The sequence below is a fragment of the Cavia porcellus genome, unplaced genomic scaffold (assembly GCF_034190915.1).
Source record: "Cavia porcellus strain 051 isolate PalLab524CR breed Dunkin Hartley unplaced genomic scaffold, mCavPor4.1 scaffold_20, whole genome shotgun sequence".
Taxonomy (NCBI): Eukaryota; Metazoa; Chordata; class Mammalia; order Rodentia; family Caviidae; genus Cavia; species Cavia porcellus.
Window position 1 is genome coordinate 34,516,426 of NW_026947503.1, and position 17,614 is coordinate 34,534,039.

The 17,614-nt window shown below is 49.8% G+C and overlaps 1 protein-coding gene across 3 annotated transcripts in view; it reads left to right on the forward strand.

The window, feature by feature from the left end:
• Positions 1-17,389, forward strand: part of Smad7 (SMAD family member 7) — a 30,624-nt gene extending 13,235 nt beyond the window's left edge. For all 3 annotated transcript variants that reach the window (XM_063231709.1, XM_063231707.1, XM_063231708.1), the window contains one exon: positions 15,316-17,389. In XM_063231709.1, coding sequence (XP_063087779.1) covers positions 15,316-15,854 — 539 coding nt within the window. In that variant the 3' untranslated portion in view covers positions 15,855-17,389. The remainder of the gene's footprint in view (positions 1-15,315) is intronic.
• Positions 17,390-17,614: the final 225 nt, after the last annotated feature.

Here is a 17,614-nt window from a genome sequence, read left to right on the forward strand (position 1 = left end):
TCTACCTTGGCAAGGTCTGACGTAACTGGAAAGCTTCTAGGTTCAGCTCAGTGGTGGAAAAGGAAAGGATTTGCTCCCAGAGCTTTCATTGCATCCCTAGTAATGGAAAGCATGTGTTCAAAGCTGTCATCTTTGCAGCCTCCATCTGGAGTTTCTGGGGGGCTTGCTCTTCGCCTGTCTGCTGTCCTGGTTTGTGCAGGGAGAAGCATCTCACTTGTTCTAGATTACTCAGCTGCAAACTTATCCTCCAGCTGCCTTCTTGAGATGTAAATGTGTCTGGTTGGCACTGTCTTGGTTTCAGTCCGGTGGACCTCCCCAGTCAGAGCAAGATTGGGAGGACAAAGGAGGTGTCCCCATGGATTTCAGGAGGGTACTGGAGACTGAACTATGGTCTGGGGGTTGTGAGGGAGAGATAGGGGGAGGACCTCGTGTGTCTTTGCAGCCGTGCTTACTTGGAGGGACAACATCCTTCCAATTTAAGGGAGGCCACTTCCTTTGCTAAGGTCTTAAGATCCATGGTTGGCTTTTGGTTCCTAAGTCTGGAAGTAGGAGTGTCCTTGAGTCAGCATCCAGCATCCGTCTCTCCTGCTCTTTGATCCTTGCTGGCATTTTGTCTTAGCCTCAGAGAAGAACCTTCAAAAATACCCATATAATCTGAAAATGCCACCCTGGTTTAGTCTATGGCCGACTTGGGCTCAAACCAAGTAGCTTAGGAATGATTGCTCCATCTGTTTTAAGAAAAGTTATACAATGGCATGTGAACAATTATTTATTGTCTGGCTTGGAATTGTGATAGCGACTAGGAATCTGGGGCTGTGTGCCTATTGTGTTTTCAGTGTCTCCTCCCCCTGCCTGGGAACAAGTAGCTTCTGGTTTTACTGAGGTGCCATGGGGTGGGGGTGGGAATGGGGAGCACAGGACAGACTGAGATTGCAGCCCAGCCAGCCTTTCCTCCAAGTGACAAGGAACATGGGGTTTGAGGGAATCAAATGGGCGGCAACAGAGCTTCTTCCTCATGCCCCCATCATCTGACCTGCTATGATAAACAGAGAGCGTTGAAGCTCACATAACGACCTCGGGCTGGGGCAGGCTCATGTGGTGCACACCCACACTGAGTTGTAAACCAGTCCTGGACAGCAGCTCTGGCTGTTTGCTGACCTCTTCTGTAGTGCCTGAGGTCATGTACCCATCCTTGGAGAAGGGTTTTCTTTTGTTCCACAAAAGAATGAGGCAGTCATGCAGGGGTTAAATGCAAGGTGATGGTATTTAAAGTCTCTGGAGCAGATTTGAGCCACTCTGCTTATGCTTAGCAGACTCTAGATGGGCTGCTGCCTCATGCATCCTGTCCCCAGGCAGAACTGGGCTGGCCGGCGAGGAGGGGGAGGGGGCCAGGGGAGGCTGGCCCCAGTGGTACAGCTTTTGGCTGCAGTCTGGCACACGGACGCCCCTCAACTCCACTTGGTCCTTTTCTCAGCAGAGCCTGGCTGTAGACTTCTAAAACCTACGGGGCCTCTGGCAAGCTCAGAGCCAAGGGGCAGTGCAAAGGGAGGAAATGCCAAAGGATTCATGATCAAGTTGGGTTTCCTTTGCTTCTTTATTACTGCTGTTACTTATTCCATAATACTGCTCCTTGCGTTGGTATGATGTCCAAGCTGCTCTTGGTTCACTTCAGTCTAGGGCTTTGAACTTGCAGTACTACCTTTGAAATAGGTGTCATAACCTAGCAGGCTTTTTTAAAAAGACATAGGGTGTTAGTTCCTGGACTTGCTTGCACAGCTGAATCTCTTGGGAATGAGCCTTTTCTCAGATGAGATTTTTGCTTGATTGAAGAAATATTTGAGGAGGAAAAAAAGATAGTTAACTGCACCTTCTCTGATTTGCTTCCTTGTTGTGAGGGACATTGCAAAGGTGACCCAAGGGACCAGGTTTCCTTTTAGAGCGATAAAAGCATCCTAGAATAGATAGTGGCTATGGGGCATTGTTCTACGAATGTACTCAACATCACTGATGGTACCTCATAAGCTATGTGCACTTTAATACCATTTTTAAAAAAGAGTGACCAGGGTAACTTAAATATGGTGCTCACACATGTTTAATAACTGAACAGCACAGTGGAGAAGAAAGGCTTCTGTTAGGTCCTACATCTACTGATGGGGTGTCCTTGTTTCCATTGCACCCTTGAGACCTCCTGGGTGTGTGAGGAGCTGGGCATTGATGGTGTGGAGAGCTGGCCAGGAGGACCCTGTGTCTTATGGATGTATTTTACCTGAACAAGTAGGTGCATCTCAGTGTTGAATTTTCAAGCTTCTTTCCATACCACCTGTAGAAATAAGTGGCAGGGATGTTCCTTTCCTAAGCCTGACCTTTTTGCAGAGGGAGGTGAGTTAACTTGTTCCTGCCGTGCTCTAGAGTGTAAGTGAACCATGATGGTGCGAGGGCTAGCTCTCAAAACCAGCTGCCCGGACCCTTCTCCGTGGCCACCGGAGCCCCTAAGCATGCCACATCTCTGGTGTGTTCTGGGGCAGCGGGTGACTGCCCGGGTGCCCTCCCTTTGCAGGAGCCTTGAGAGAGGATACTGTAAGTGCGGCCACTGGGAGGTCACCACTGGCCCTAGCATCTTTCTTGCTGGGGATTGAATGGCTGGCCCAGCATCTGGCTGCCTGCCTACTGTCACACGGAGGCTTCCTCTCCAGGCTATTTTCAGCGTGAAGATATTATTAACTGCTGAGGCACAGTCCTCAATTTAGTGGCTAACATACCAAGAAAGCCACATTCGCTTGATTACAGCCACTCTGCCTACACACGTTTGTCCAGGTGGGGGGCCCTCCAGCTCCTCTGCCTTCCTCTATGGGGTCACCTGAGTGATCTCAGCCCTTGACCCTTTGGAAGCTGCCTCTGCTGTGGAGAGAACCAGGCTTTTTATGAAATCCACTCTTAAAGGGCAGAAAACAATAGTATTTATATTCTAAGGTGGGGACAGTTTGTAATGGGGATAGGCACTGGCTTGGAAAAGGAACTTTTGATGGAGTTCAGGACAGTTATTTAAAACAGTGATAACTTTCACCTTGTCAGTTAACAGGAAATATTGGGACAAGACAGGAAATTGCATCAACCCTTTTTTTGAGAAGAACTCCAGAAAAAAGTTATTCATGAAAAGTAGTGGCCAGGAGACGGCTGGCCCTGGGTGGATTTTTCCCCCCTTCCCTTCCACTCCCACGAGAACTTTTAGGCCATTTTCTTTAAGAAAGGCTGTTTGAGAACTTTATGTTATTTTTATTATTTAAAAAAATATTTTACCAGCAGGGTCACCTTCAGTTGAAATGTTAACTGCAGCCTTATTTCCCAGTTTACTAAAGAATCTTTCATGACTTTTTCAGCTTCCTTCCCCAAATGGCGAGGCCAAGCAACTCTTGGCTGGAAGCTGATTTTGGTTTGGCTGCACAGTCCTCAACATTGAGCCCCACCCAGTGTCATTAGCTCAGTTTTAACTTGCAGAAAGAAAAAAAAATTGTCTGTGGGGGTAGGTAGGGATTTACTCATGCCCTTAGCCTTTTCACCTTGGTGTTCCTTCCCCAGCAGCCCTGTGTGCTGTGCATAGCTGTGACCGCAGGGTTTCCTTTGTTTTCAAGCCACTGTGTTCCCCACTCCTCTAGGAGGTTTTTTACTCTCTCTCTGTCTGTCTCTCTGTCTCTCTCTGACTCTCTCTCTGTTGTTACTGGTGATGGAACCTGGGGCATGCTAGGTAACTGTTATCACTGAGTCAGACCTCCAGCCCTTTATTGATTGATTAATTGCAGTACTGAGGTTGGAACCCCAGGGCCTTCAAACAATGAGCTACATCCTTGTCTCCAGCTCCTCTCCCCTCCTCTCCCCTCCTCTCCCCTCCCCTCCCTTCCCCTCTCCTCCTCTCCTCTCCCTAAATTGCCCAGATGAGAGTCAAACTTCTGTTCATCCTGCCTCAGCCTCCTGAGTAGCTGAGTTAAGATGTGTGTCACCATGCCTAGGCTTCCCTAGTTCTTTAACTTTTCTGAGACTAGTGAGGACTCACCTGTTTATTGAGAACCCTTTTCCCAGAGACAGGGTTGGCTCAGCCATACTACAGTGGGCTGGAGAAGAAGGTAATGTCAGTTGTAGTCATCTCTGGGTCTCTTAATTTCTCTTTTAGGCCACACCATTGTTCTAGTGGCACAAGATGTGGGATAGTGCACCAGCTTATGCTGGCTCCTTCATGCTAGGATGGAGACCAGAAAGAAGTGGCTGGCTTGTTTTGTGCCCCCCCAACTCTCCCAGCTTTTCCTTAGCGTGATTTGTTTTGTTTTCATAACACAACAAGAGCCCTGGGGTGTATAAAAGAATTGTCGAACACTCAGTGAGGCTAACTTGTCCAAACAGAGCAGCATGCCAAGGCAGAATGCTCTGGGCAGGTGGTGTGCATGAGGTTGTCGGCTGGTGCCTGCCTTGGAAATGCTTTTCAGTGGCATGTGCCACCGCTGGCTGGGCTGTATAGTTTAGCCCAGCACAAGCCTTCTCTCTTCACACCACCACTAGGTCTAGGAGGGGACTTGGCCTTTTGACTAACTGATCCTGCTCCTTTCTCTGGTGGACTTGGATACGCTGGGAGATTGGACAGAGCCTGAGTATCCTCATTCATTTATTTAGCAAACATTTATTTCTTGAACAACTACTGTGTACTGGGCTTACGCAATGTGGAGGGGTGGGTTCCTGGTCCCTGATAGAACTGAGCTCAGGAGAGGGACTGGCTTGCTTGAGTCACAAGTGGTCAAGGCAGGCAGGGGCAACTGAAGGAGCCAGGTCCTTCGTGGAGCCAAACCACCAGGTTGGAGAGGTGCAGGGATGGGGAGGGGGGTGCTGGACTGGACTGATGCAGCAGACACAGCTCTTCAGACACTAGCTCCTTCTCTGTTTCAGTTGTGTCTGTTGAGAGCTGAGGAACAGCAGAGCTTGTGGATAAACAAAGACCAGTGTCACGCCCCCTCCCCAGTTTGTTCTGGTTCCAGCCCCCTGCTTGTTGATTGCAAGATAACAGCAGTAACTGCAGGAGGCATAGCCATAATCTGCTTTCCAGACAGACCCTGATGGTACCTGGAGTTGCAGAGCTGTTGGGGGTGGGGGGGGGGTGACCAGGGTGTGTTGGGGGGACGATGTGAGGGAGTTTAGCCTGACTGCATCCACTGTCTTTTGACAGCCAGAGAGAAGGTGGGATGTTTTCCGAGCTCAGGAGTTCCATTTTCGCTTCGTAAGCCCATTGGGTTTGGTTTGCACAAGGACCATCCGGGGCTGAAACTCTTGTTTTAAATTTCAGATTTGAAGGTCTGACCTGTTTGTGAGGCCCATCCTTGTGACTGAGGCCCCGAGCTGCCTGGGGTCTGTTGCACAGAGTGATCTAAGATGCGTGCACTTAACTAAGGTGTTTCATTTTTATGCTCATCTTGGCCTGTAGGTTCCCCTGGGACAAACTGAGGCTTCCAGGCCCTGTGGAGTCCACTAATTGAATTACTCTGGTTGCTCCTCTGCGGAGCTGGAAGAAGAGGCTGGCGAGCTGGTTTGGTTTGGGGCTTGAGCCAGGGCAGAAGGGGCAGAACTGGTCCCAATTCCAATTTTGTCTTGCAAAGTTGAGAGTTTCTGTCTTTTAGCCAATCAGGCTGGGGACTGTTGGTGGCTCTTGTGTTTGTTCATTTCTGTATTGGCTTTTTACTTTTTGATCTGCGAAGGGCACTCAACAGGAACAACAACAGTGTATGGCCAAGATATGACTGTGCAGGTGACAGACTGGCTTGTCTGCATTTTGTGGGTGGCTCCACTGGGGAGGTTTGGTTGTCCCCAGATCTTTTGTTCGGTGTCCATTGTCCTATTGAAGTTGAAGTGTCTCTTTCCCTGTAGGCTCAGTGAGGGTCATCTGAGCTGCTCAGCTCTGAAACTGCTCCGGATCTTGTTGGCCCTATGACAGGCAGCCTGTTAGCTGGCACTGCCTGCCCCCCACCCATTAATCAGTAACCAAGGAAAAAAAAGCAAACCTTGAGCTCTTACTGTGCTGAGGGGACCCTTGCCTGCCTACCCCCAGCTCAGTGGGGCAACAGCCGAAACCCACTGGGGGGGCGGTATTTTCTGAAAGATTCAAAAGCCACCCCTTCCTTAGTGTTTTGTAGGTGCTGGGAGAAGGCTCCCAGGTCAGGAGAGAATTACTTAGTCCCCTTTCAGTGGGGCGGAGAGGGAGACCCAAGCCCTAGTTGGCTATGTGGACTCACATAGGTATTTTGTGTGAGGACATCACTTTTCTTATCTGCAGAATAAGGGGTTAGACTTGGTGGCCAGATAGATCCCTGCTCTTCTGACATTCCTAGGGTCCAAGTTCTTTGGTTCTTGGATTTGAGGAGTTGGGGGAGTGAGATCCCTGTTGAGGTGGTGGGGGTACTGGTAGCTACTGGCTTCTTCCATCCCAAAATAAAAAAGATTGTACTTTTTTTTGTTTATCAGTTTATAAACTCTTCCAAGTAGGAGTGAAAGCTGAAGGGCTCTGTCCCCCCAAAATGCGCATACACACCATCCTTTGCATACCTTGCTGAGACTATTCACCCTACCCCAGGAATCCTCAGCACATTCAGAAATCCTGTAGTAGGTTTATGTGGCAATGTAGGAGAGTATTGGGAGAACTGGATGACTGGGGCCTCTTTCCTTCCTTTTTTCCCCCTGTCTATGGGATGTGTATGTGTTATTGGGGATTGAACCCAGGCCCTCACTTGTGCCAGGGGAGCACTCTATTACTGAGCTACATTCTTTTTTGTTGTTGCAAAATAAACATAAAATTGATCATTTTATCCTTCTGTTTTTGTCCTGGGGATTGAACTCAGGGGGGCCTTCACACAGCCTCCCAGAGTGCTGGGATTATAGGCATGCCCCACTGTGCCTGGCTCATTTTATCAATTTTTAAGTGTGCAGTCTGGAGACAGCAGGGCTGGGGGCTGTGGAAGCACCAGTCAGAGTGGAGCCCACATCCTGTGAAGCCCTGAGTACTTTGAATGGCGGGCCACATAGCGCAGCAGGGCCGCCAGCACACTGGACTCCGGGGCCTTGTGACAGCCGCCCCTGCCTGGGGGAAGCCTTTTACTCCTCTTCCATTCCCTTGGCCTTCCAAGTGAAGGGGAGGGGTGGGAAGGCTTGGCAGGGAGGGGACTTGGGTCTAGGAGGCCCGGGTGCTTTGGGGGTGAAAGGGCGGGGATGGCGAGCAGTGAGTGTGTCCAAACCAGGGAGATTAGATTACGGAGGCAGACAGAAGTAATGATTAACTTTCCCAGTCTGCACACTGTCTCCAGCCTGTCGTTCTGTTGTTTTCCCTGTGAGTACAGTGTGGCCCTGGCCTGGCCAGGCCCTGGTGTTGGGTTGTAAAGAAAGGGGAGGAATGAGGGCTGTGCGCAGGGGAAGGAGCCAGGGAGGGAGCTCGCTGGAGAGTGAGGCTTTTCCATTAGATCCTGCGCTGGAATTTATTGGCTGGAATGCAGTAAATATTCAAAATGCCATCCCATCCAACAGTTTTCATAATTGTTATGGAACAAGGGGAGCCGGGGGAGGGGAGGGGTAAAAAGAACTTTTGTTTCTCACTGTATTTTTCCATGTCTTCCTACCCTTTAAAAAAACTGGGGTTGAGTTGGAGCTGTGGGGGTGGGGAGGGCACAGGGCAGGACCTGCTTTGGGGTCCTGTGGTGTTCAGGGACTAGGCTCAATGGAGGTCTGGGCTTTTAAAATGAAGCCCAGGGCAAAAACAGCTTGGTTTCTTGCACACACTGCCTTAGACCTGCAAAAGTAGCCAGAAAGTGATCTTGTCCTCTTGGGTTTTGTCCTTTTGCAAAATGGTTTATGCATCTGCATGTATTCAAGATTTTTACTGAGCTTTTAATGTGTAGTTAATGTACTTATATGTGGTCACTGAAGAGAAAGACTTTTTGGTGGTTTATGAGAAAGTTCTTCTATTGGAGTCTTTGTGTGTTCATTTGTGTTTCCTGTTGGCTCCTCAATTGGGAATCCAGATACAGAATCTATGGAATCTCTGGACTTTCTTCAGAGAATAGATGAGTGAGGTTAGAGACTGGACCTTGGGATACAGATGGACTTTATGTTGTGTGGTAGTCCTGTCTCTTTGTGACTTGCTGGGGCTCACAGGGTCATACCTTGAGGGAAGGTAGATGAGCCCTAATTGGCAAGCAGGCCTGGGGGCTCTGTATGTACAAACAAGCCCGTGAACCCCCTTCCTGAAGAGAGTGGTGGAGTTATTTTGGGAGTTGTGTTAGGAGCTTGGTGGTATATCAGTGGGAGAAGAGCCTTGAAATCAACTTGAGAAGTAATTAGGCTGGATGTGCACTAAACAACAGCCAGCAAGGCCCATTTACTGTAAATATTATGAATGGAGTTGGCTGGGTTGGGAGTCCCCACCCTTCCTCTGAGGCCTCTTGGAGCTGGGCAGAGCTGGCCTCCTCAGACAGCAGTGGCTGCAGGCAGCTGGGTACATGCTATAATTTGCATGGCTGAACACAGGGCCACAGGAAGCCGCGTCAGCCCGACTGGCGAGACAGACAGGAGCTTTTGATTTGTGTGGCTTCCCTCTTCTGCCCTGTGTTACTCTCAGTTATATTGTATGATGGCAAAGTAGTACTCTTAAGGAGAGCCCCCTGCACTGGGGTTTCAGATTTGGACAGGTGGGGTCTGGGGAGGGATCATTGTGGGAAGCATGGGAGTGCATTTGACTTCTGGTAACTGATTCAGCGTGACTTGTCTGTAGGGGCACTGCATGGTTTCTTAGCCTACCAGGGGTTGCAGATTTGGGGATTATGATAATGAGGCGATCTTGTCTTGGGGACTTACTCTTACCTGAGGGTGATGAGTTACAGACTGAAAGAACTCTTTTGTAACTCCGTGAAATTAAAGGAAAAAAAAACCCAAAAAAGTTGATTTACAGATGAACATGTCACCAGTCCTCAAGTCTTGTTTCTCTTGTTTTGTTTTATTGTTGCAAATTAAATGCAAAAAAAAATGTGCCTTGCCCTTCAAAGTGATTTTCTTACTCTCTGGAAGGTAGTAAAACTAAATGGAATCAGCGCTGTGAATCATTCAGTGCAGCCAGAGAGCAGAGGTGCCAGAAGGAACTCAGTGTCCCCTTCATATTAGTTTTGGATAGGTCAAACTGAGAGCCTGGGGGGGGCAAGCTACCTGGCCAAGGTCACAGAGCAGCTTGCTGCCGAAGAAATCATTTTGCTCCTCACTTGTAGTGTAGCACAAAGGAGCTGGACACCATGCTGGAGTATTTGGAGAGGAACCCTGGAAACTGGTGGCTTTAGTGGCCTGAGATAGCTGCCTACCTGTGACTCACACTGAGTAATAGCCTGAGTTTGAATTCCAGCTTTGCTCCTTGGCAGGTGACTTGTGCCTCATTTCCCCTCCTTTAAGATGGAATGGGATCAGGATGTGGTGGCACACGCCTATGGAGGCTGAGGCAGGATGACTGTAGTGAGTTTTGAGGCCAGCCTGGGCCTACAAAGTGAGTTCAAGTCCAGTGTGAACTACAACAGCAAAACCTTGTTTAAAAAACGGTCGGGGTGGTGGTGGAAATACTAATGCAACCTGATGGCAGCGTGTGTGTATGTATGGTGGTGTTATACAGTTACTCCAGAGGGGACCTATCTGTGGTCAGCATTGGTCCGGAACTGTTCTCTCATCTGGGGATGAGTGTGGCAAGGCCACTTCCCACCAGTCAGAGGCGACAGGGTACTAAGAGATGAGACCAGTGTGTGTAGAGCACTCACCATGAGGTGGACTAGCCCTTGCTGCTTCTGTATCAGATTGTTATGTATAATTGTTACAATTATATAAAGGGGGCACTGGCAAGACCCTGTTTTGTTGTTGTTCTCTTTTTTTGGGAGGGGTGGTATCAGGGATTGAACTCATAACTTTGCGCTTGCCAGGCAGGCACTTAGGCCATGGAACTAGATCCCTGGCCCAAGACCCTGTTTTAAGATGAACTTAAAGTCACCTACCAAGGTTGCATGGCAGGCAGATTTGAACTGGGATTTGAATCCATAGAGGTCGGCTCACCTTTGGGATGTGTGTGGCTAGGACTCCCCATGGGTTAAATTTAGCTTTAGCTGGACCCAGGAACCCAAGCCAGCCTGACTTTGAAGGAGACCCATGGCACGCCCTGCCCATCTCCTTCCAGATCCCCGTTGAAGATGTTGCAAGAGAGGGCTGAAAAAAACCTTGACTTTCTCAGTGCAGCCTTCTGTCAGCCAGACCTCACTCAGCTAGGTTTGTTAAAGAGCACTTGGTGGCAATGATGGGTCCCGGCATTTTCTCTGTAACAGAGTTATCCTGAGTCTGCTTGAGTTTCTATGGGTAATTGCTCTGAACCCTGGAGCTGTCCAAGCTGCCCTCGGAGCCTTCTGGGTTCCTGGGCACTGTCTCCATGCAAGACCTGGGTGAGGGTGCAAGCATGTCCCGCCTCCCTGCCACTTTGCATGTTGGCTTTGCTTTTTGGTCCTTTGCCTTTTGGAAAGCAGAGACAAACATCCTTATTTTGATGATGTGGGGTGAGAGTAGACTGGATGTATGGGTGCCAGGTCCCCCCTGTATTTATCTCAGCTCTTATCTCTGAAGTAGTTTGGTGAGATCAAACAGTCAGCCTCCTGACTGGGGTGAGGAGCAGGGCATTAGGGCACCAGTGCTGTTCACCTTTGAGATATCTGATCCAAAGGGAAGCACAGGGAGGAAAGGACAGGATGGGCCTGCTGCTGGTGGCACCTGGGTCCTGAGGAGAGAGAGAAACCTGGACCCACTGTAGTGATGTTTGCCTTCAGGGGTTGCTGGGTGTGAGCCTTTGTGTTTACATTTCTGTCCTTCATTTGCTCCTGATCCCCGTGGAGAGGTCCACTGGAGGTGGTGTTTCTGCCTAGGCTACTTTACACCTTGGCTTTTCCATGGTCAGGGTCTGCTCTCCTGGACTGTTGCAGAGGCTGGTGGCCCTTCACACCACTGACTTTGGCAGCCTAATAATCCGAGCACCTGGGGAGATGAGACCCCTCCTGTGCTGTCTGTTACTTTGGTGCCTCCCCCACCCCCAGGCTCTGGCAGTTGGCCATGGTTTTATGTTTTTTTGGAGACTGGTCTCTATGTAGTTAGTTCACACTACTTGATCTGCATAGCCCAGGGTTGGCCTCAAGTGCTAGCTAGGATTTATGGAGGTGCACCACTGTGCCCGGCATTGTTCTGTTGTTTCTGTATGTACTCAGCTTGGCTTTGGGTTCAGAGTCCTTCTGCCTCTTCCTCCTGCGTGGACCACTGCACCTGACTTAATTGGGCACTTTGGCCTTAGTGGTGCCAGCTGCTGTGGCTCTACCACACAGGCTTTGTCTCCTTATCCTTGAGGCTTTAATTTTGGGAACTTCTGTCACTGTTACATCTCCTCTGTGTGTGGACTTGCAGTGTCATATACATCCGTGTTCTCAGAATCTCACAGATGTTCCCCGAATAGCTCCATCTCTCTGGCTTCATGGTCAGCTGCTTCCCAAACTAGAGTCCAACAGTGGTACTCCTGAGGCCCTGAACTTGGCCTTTCTTTCTCCCTTTGTTTTTCTTCCTCATCTCCTCTCACCTTCCAAGGGGAAAATTTCTTGCTTACCTAAAATGTGGCCTTGGGATCTGGTCACCCTGTGCGGTTGAGACCTGAGGCCTAAGAGTCATTCATGAGCTGCTGGTCTAGAAGGGTCTGGTTTGTTCATTCATGACCAGGGTAATTAACTGCCTCCTTGTCCACCAGCAGGGAGCCCCTGGCTGAGCAGTCTTCCCCAGCCCTGCCAGCAGACACAGGCAAAATCCTCCCCCTTCTGAGCCCCCACCTCCCCCTTCCCCTTAAAGGGAAGATTTTATGCTTTAAAGAAAATGAGGAAGGGGGGGAAGGGGAAACACCTTAACGGAATTTTAGGCAGATTCAGCATTTTTCTGGTGTTGCTCCAAAAATTCCCTCAACTGTAATAAAAAGAAAAAATTGTGAGCAGGCATCTGATTAGTGAGCTTTTTACAACACAGCTTTTCTTTTTGGATGCTTTCAAATGAACACATACAGTTTTAAAACAAGCCCCTGTACAGTTTTCTGGAGAGGGGAAGGAGTTGAAAATACCGGAAAAAGTTATAAAGCTGGGGGAAATTAACAAGGGACCATGAGTTTTGCCTTGGGAGGTTAAGCGTCGGCAGCAAGAATGAGAAGCCAGAGTTGGCCCGTGAGACTCAGTCTTTGTGATGACCAACACTTCTAAGGCCCTGGCCACAGGTCCGGGAAGCCCCAGGAGAGAGGGTCTACCCTGACCTTTGTGGGCAGCTCTTGTGGGCTGTGGGCCCCGTTCTGGGAGTAGTTCCTGTGAAGATGATGCTGGGTGATTCCCAGAAGTGAGCCCAAATTAGGGCAATTGAGGACACATGAAGGTGGGTGGGTCTCTATGGCAGTGTGTGGGATGTTGTGTAGGACCCCAAAGGTGGGGTGCAAGACTGTGTGCTACGGCAGCCTTCTTCCAAGATGCTGAGTGGGTTTACTGGATTATGTTTTCTGCTCAGAAATGCTGTGGGTAGGAGTGAGGGGTGTGGAGCTGCCCTGTGGGGCACTTGAAGTGTAGAGGGGCATGGAAGTGCAAGCGAGGGGTCTCCCTGTGGTGGATCACTGCACTGCACCCACTTTTAGGGGGTGGTTCACATGTAGGGACACCCACATGCTGCTGTTTATCTGGGCTGGGCCATTAACCTCAACCAAAAAAAGCTTTTTTCAGGGGCTGTCTGGCAGCAAATTGCTGGGTAGACTGGCTGTGCAGATGAAAGAGAAACCGACGCGTGTTTCTCCCTCCTCCCCCACAGGCCTGGGGCCTTGCCTCACCCATGTCCTCTGCCCCTAGAGAGGCCTGCCTGGCCATGAGGCTCCCACCCCTGGCTGAGGTGGCCAGCAGTCCTGGCAGGGGGGCAGTTCGATTCTGGGCCCCTGCCCAACCAGCGCCCCGCTCTCCTCCTGTGCTCCTCCTTCCTGCCAACCAGTGCCCTGTTTCAGTGGGGCTGCAGTCCGTGAAACAAAGCTTTGTGAGTCTCCATGGAGGTTCTCTCTCCCTCAGCCCCTCAGCCACTCCCAAGTCTTCCTTTCCTGGCCAGGTTTGTTGTCCTGAGTCCGAACAAGACAGAGATTCTGGCGTTTATTTCAAAACACCCTCTTTTCCTGCAAAGGGTCACTCAGTGCCTCCAAGCAGACGGCAGCCTGCACTTTTCTACAGTTTTGCACACTTGAAATGTTCTTACCTCTGTGGTCGGGTTGGCTTTGTGGTGTACCCTTTCGGAGCTGGGCTTCTGAGGCAGGGAAGTTCAAAGATTGCCTGCACTCACGAGTTTACTAGCAGTTGATGGATACTTTGCAGAAACAAGTTAATGCCTGATGAGTCACCTTCTGCTCTGAGCCCTTGCCCCTCTGTTGTTTTTCCATATGTTCCTGTGTGTGCACACACACCCCCTCACATACACACACATACTCATGCCCTTACGCCATGGACACACACACAGTCTCATACAGATGTGTAATTTATAAAGCAGGGGTTGGGGGCAGTGACAGGCCAGGTTTGTGGTGCTGATTTGCAGATTTTGTGTCGCGTAAGGGATCAAGGGAAAAAGAGTCCTTGGCTTCCTCTTTCTGTGTAGCTGTCCAGGCACTCATCGGAAAGGTCATTGGTATCTGTAGGGGATGGCTGCTTGGTGCTCAGCTGGTCACTGTGTACATTTGTAGCCTTACACTTTCATCCAAAGCTGGCTATTGCTTGAAAGAGGGGTGATAGAGCTGACAGTCCCCAGGGTCCTGCAGGGACCGACCCTCATCAGCAGTGTCTGATACCAGTCCTCAGAAACCAAGCGCCCACAGCAAAACACTTCTCAAGCCCCCACCTTTGGGGTTCCCCTAGACTCACCGGAGTAAGAGAAAACAGCATGAGCCTTCTGACCCTGGGTCTGCTTTTTTCTCTCACCGTTTTCCCCCTTCCTTTCCCCATTTTTGTTAACAAATACAAGACTTCCGGTCTCCACCCTGCCGCCACAAACCACAGCGTTCCTGCAGCCTGGCTGGGCTGGAAAGATTTATGATCCCCAGTTTGAGGCCTACCGAAAACTGGCTTCAACTTAAGGAGGCAGTGAGGTGTGCAGGGGTCTTTTTTCCTCCCTGTGACACCCCCCTCCCCCAAGTCCTTGAGGTGCCTGTTTAGGAAAAATCACCTAATCGGAATTCTCCCAGGCTGCTGTGCAGAGCTGAGGAGGAAAGCCAGGCCAGGGCTTGCAGGGGAGGGTATCTCGGAAATCGGCAGTGGCAGAGCCAGGCAGGGTCAGTCTGAGAGAGAAGGGGAAAGAGGGCACCTGTGGAGGGGGCTGCGGATGGGCAGAGAAGGAGCACTTTAAGCATGGTGTCACCTGTTCATCTTAGATACATCACACATCTCTGGCTGGGCTGAAGGATGCTTTAATAAAGTCATCTGGGTTAGTGCCCACCTGTATGTTGTGATGTGGCATTTTGACATGAATTAACCCTCTGCATGCTGACTTCCTGCAGATACATTGAGTTGTTTCTCTGCTAGGAAGTTATAGAGAGACTTTTTCGCACCAAACTACTCCCATTTTCACCAGATAGAGGTCTGTCCCCTATTCTGATACCAGGAATTGAACACAAGACCTTGGGCCTGCTAGGCAGGCACTGAGCTAAATAACTGGCCCTAGGATTCCCTTATGACCAAGGAGGTATTTGGAGAGCTTTGGTGACAAGTGCAGATTATAGAATAGGTTGTAGAGTCTTGAGTGGGCTGGCTTCTGTATGTCTGGTTGGGTTATCACTGAGTACCCCTGCTGTGTAGATCCCAGCTTGCAATGAAGAGGCTGGAGGAGCTGGACTTCAGAGCTTCATCTCACTGGGAGACCTGTAATTCTAGGCCGTTTGGGGGTGTTTTTTTGGCTTCAGTATTCTAAAGAACGGAACTAACTTTGGCCAAGGGGTCACAGCAGCTGATGTCTTGAATTCCTGACAGGACGGGAGGTGGAGGAAGCACCTTTGGGAGCCCCATGCTGAGAGAAGTGCTGGGGTCTTTTGCTAAATGAAAACCTCCATGACCCAGTTAGGGTAATAGCAGAGCCTGCAACGAGTCCTGGTTGACCATCATGCTGGCTCTAGGGTTGTGTGTTCCTCAGTTGTAGCGGGAAGATGAATCATCAGTCTGCATGTCCATTAACCCTGCCTCTTGTTTTGTTTTCTAGATTCCCAACTTCTTCTGGAGCCTGGGGATCGGTCACACTGGTGCGTGGTGGCATACTGGGAGGAGAAGACGAGAGTGGGGAGGCTCTACTGTGTCCAGGAGCCCTCCCTGGATATCTTCTATGATCTACCTCAGGGGAATGGCTTTTGCCTCGGACAGCTCAATTCGGACAACAAGAGTCAGCTGGTGCAGAAAGTGCGGAGCAAAATCGGCTGTGGCATCCAGCTGACGCGGGAAGTGGATGGCGTGTGGGTGTACAACCGCAGCAGTTACCCCATCTTCATCAAGTCCGCCACACTGGACAACCCGGACTCCAGGACGCTGTTGGTGCACAAGGTGTTCCCCGGTTTCTCCATCAAGGCTTTCGACTATGAGAAAGCATACAGCCTGCAGCGGCCCAATGACCACGAGTTCATGCAGCAGCCATGGACGGGCTTCACTGTGCAGATCAGCTTTGTGAAGGGCTGGGGCCAGTGCTACACCCGCCAGTTCATCAGTAGCTGCCCGTGCTGGCTGGAGGTCATCTTCAACAGCCGGTAGCCACTGGGGAGAGGACGAGCGCGCCGAGAGGCCACCATTCAAACTACTTTGCTGCTAATCTTTTCCTCCCGAGTGCTTGCTTTCCATGCAGACTCTTTGATCATTTTTTTCCCTGTTGTTGGTGGGTTTTTTTCTTCTTGTCCTTGTTTGTGTTTTTGTTATGTTCTTTGAGAAATAGCTTATGAAAAGAATTGTGGGGTTCTTTTTTTGTTTTGTTTTTTTTGAGGGGGCAAGTGTGGTTGGCAGGACAAGTCATCATCCCATGGGGAAAGGGGAAGCAAAAGTCAGCACCGCTAGACAGTGTCTGAGCAGGGAGCAGTCCCATCACTTTTGGGTCAGCATTTCACTTGTCAGGAGTATACACGCGAGTGTGAGTGTGTCTTGAGTGTGTGTGCACGAACAACAGATGGGGGAGATCAACATAGCCTTTGTGTCCTTATGGATGTCCCCAGCTGAGAGGTTTGCGGTTCCAAGCTGTGTCTCTTGTGCCCTTTGGACATGCTCAGTGGGGCAGAGGCAGTACCTGGCCAGGCTGGCAGCAGGTATCCCAGCAGCTGCCAGGAGCGAGGCTCTGCCCCAGCCTGCGGAAGCCCCCACCCCGCCTCACCCCCTTCAGGACACAGGCCTATCCACAGGCTTCTGAGAAGCAAGCCTGGTAGAGGCTGAACCAGAACCAATCGTTTTCATCCTTGTCTTACTCCCCTCCGCCACCCCGCTGCCATTGTAATGTCTGTCTTTTATGGCCATCTGCTCCTGGATCTCTGAGATGGGCTTCCCGAGGGCTGTTCGGGGCAGCCCTGTCATGTGTTCACAGTATTTGCTCCCCCAGTGCCCTCTCAGGCTTCTCAGCCTCTCCCCTGCCCTAGTTTTCAGGTTTCTCCCAGACTCCCCAAGCCAGCTCAGCACGTCCCTCCCTTTCCCCATCCTGCGTGCTGAGGTCTGCAGTCAGACCAGCAAGAGGGCACCCCCGGGAGGGACCTGCTCAGTGGCCTCCTTCCCTCCCACCAGGAGGAATTTGGTCCATCATAACCCAAGGTACCATCCTCGGCTGACACCTAACTCTTCTGTCATTTCTTCTACAACTCATACACTCGTATGATACTTTGACACTGTTCTTAGCTCAATGAGCATGTTTAGACTTTAACATAAGCTATTTTTCTAACTACAAAGGTTTAAATAAACAAGAGAAGCATTCTCATTGGAAATTTAGCATTGTAGTGCTTTGAGAGAAAAAGGACTCCTGAAAAAAACTGAGATTTATTAAAGAAAAATGTATTTTATGTTATATATAAATATATTATTACTTGTAAATATAAAGACGTTTTATAAGCATCATTATTTATGTATTGTGCAATGTGTATAAACAAGAAAAATAAAAGATGCACTTTGCTTTAATATAAATGCAAATAACAAATGCCAAATTAAAAAAGATAAACACAAGATTGGTGTTTTTTTCTATGGGTGTTATCACCTAGCTGAATGTTTTTCTAAAGGAGTTTATGTTCCATTAAACAATTTTTAAAGTGTATACTTGATTTCATGTCCTCTAGCTCCTTTTTCTTCTGCTTGGGTTGGGGGGAGAGGTGGCTATCCGAACTATCGATTGAGGATGAGGGTGGGGAGCTACACAAATGAGCCATCTAGAGCAGCCTTCCCCTGCAGACTAGTACACTCCACCCTCTTGTTAGGTGGCCAAGCCAACGTTGGCCAGGTAAGTCTGTAGTGCAAGACAACCTCAGGGAGCCCTTGTGGCTGATTGC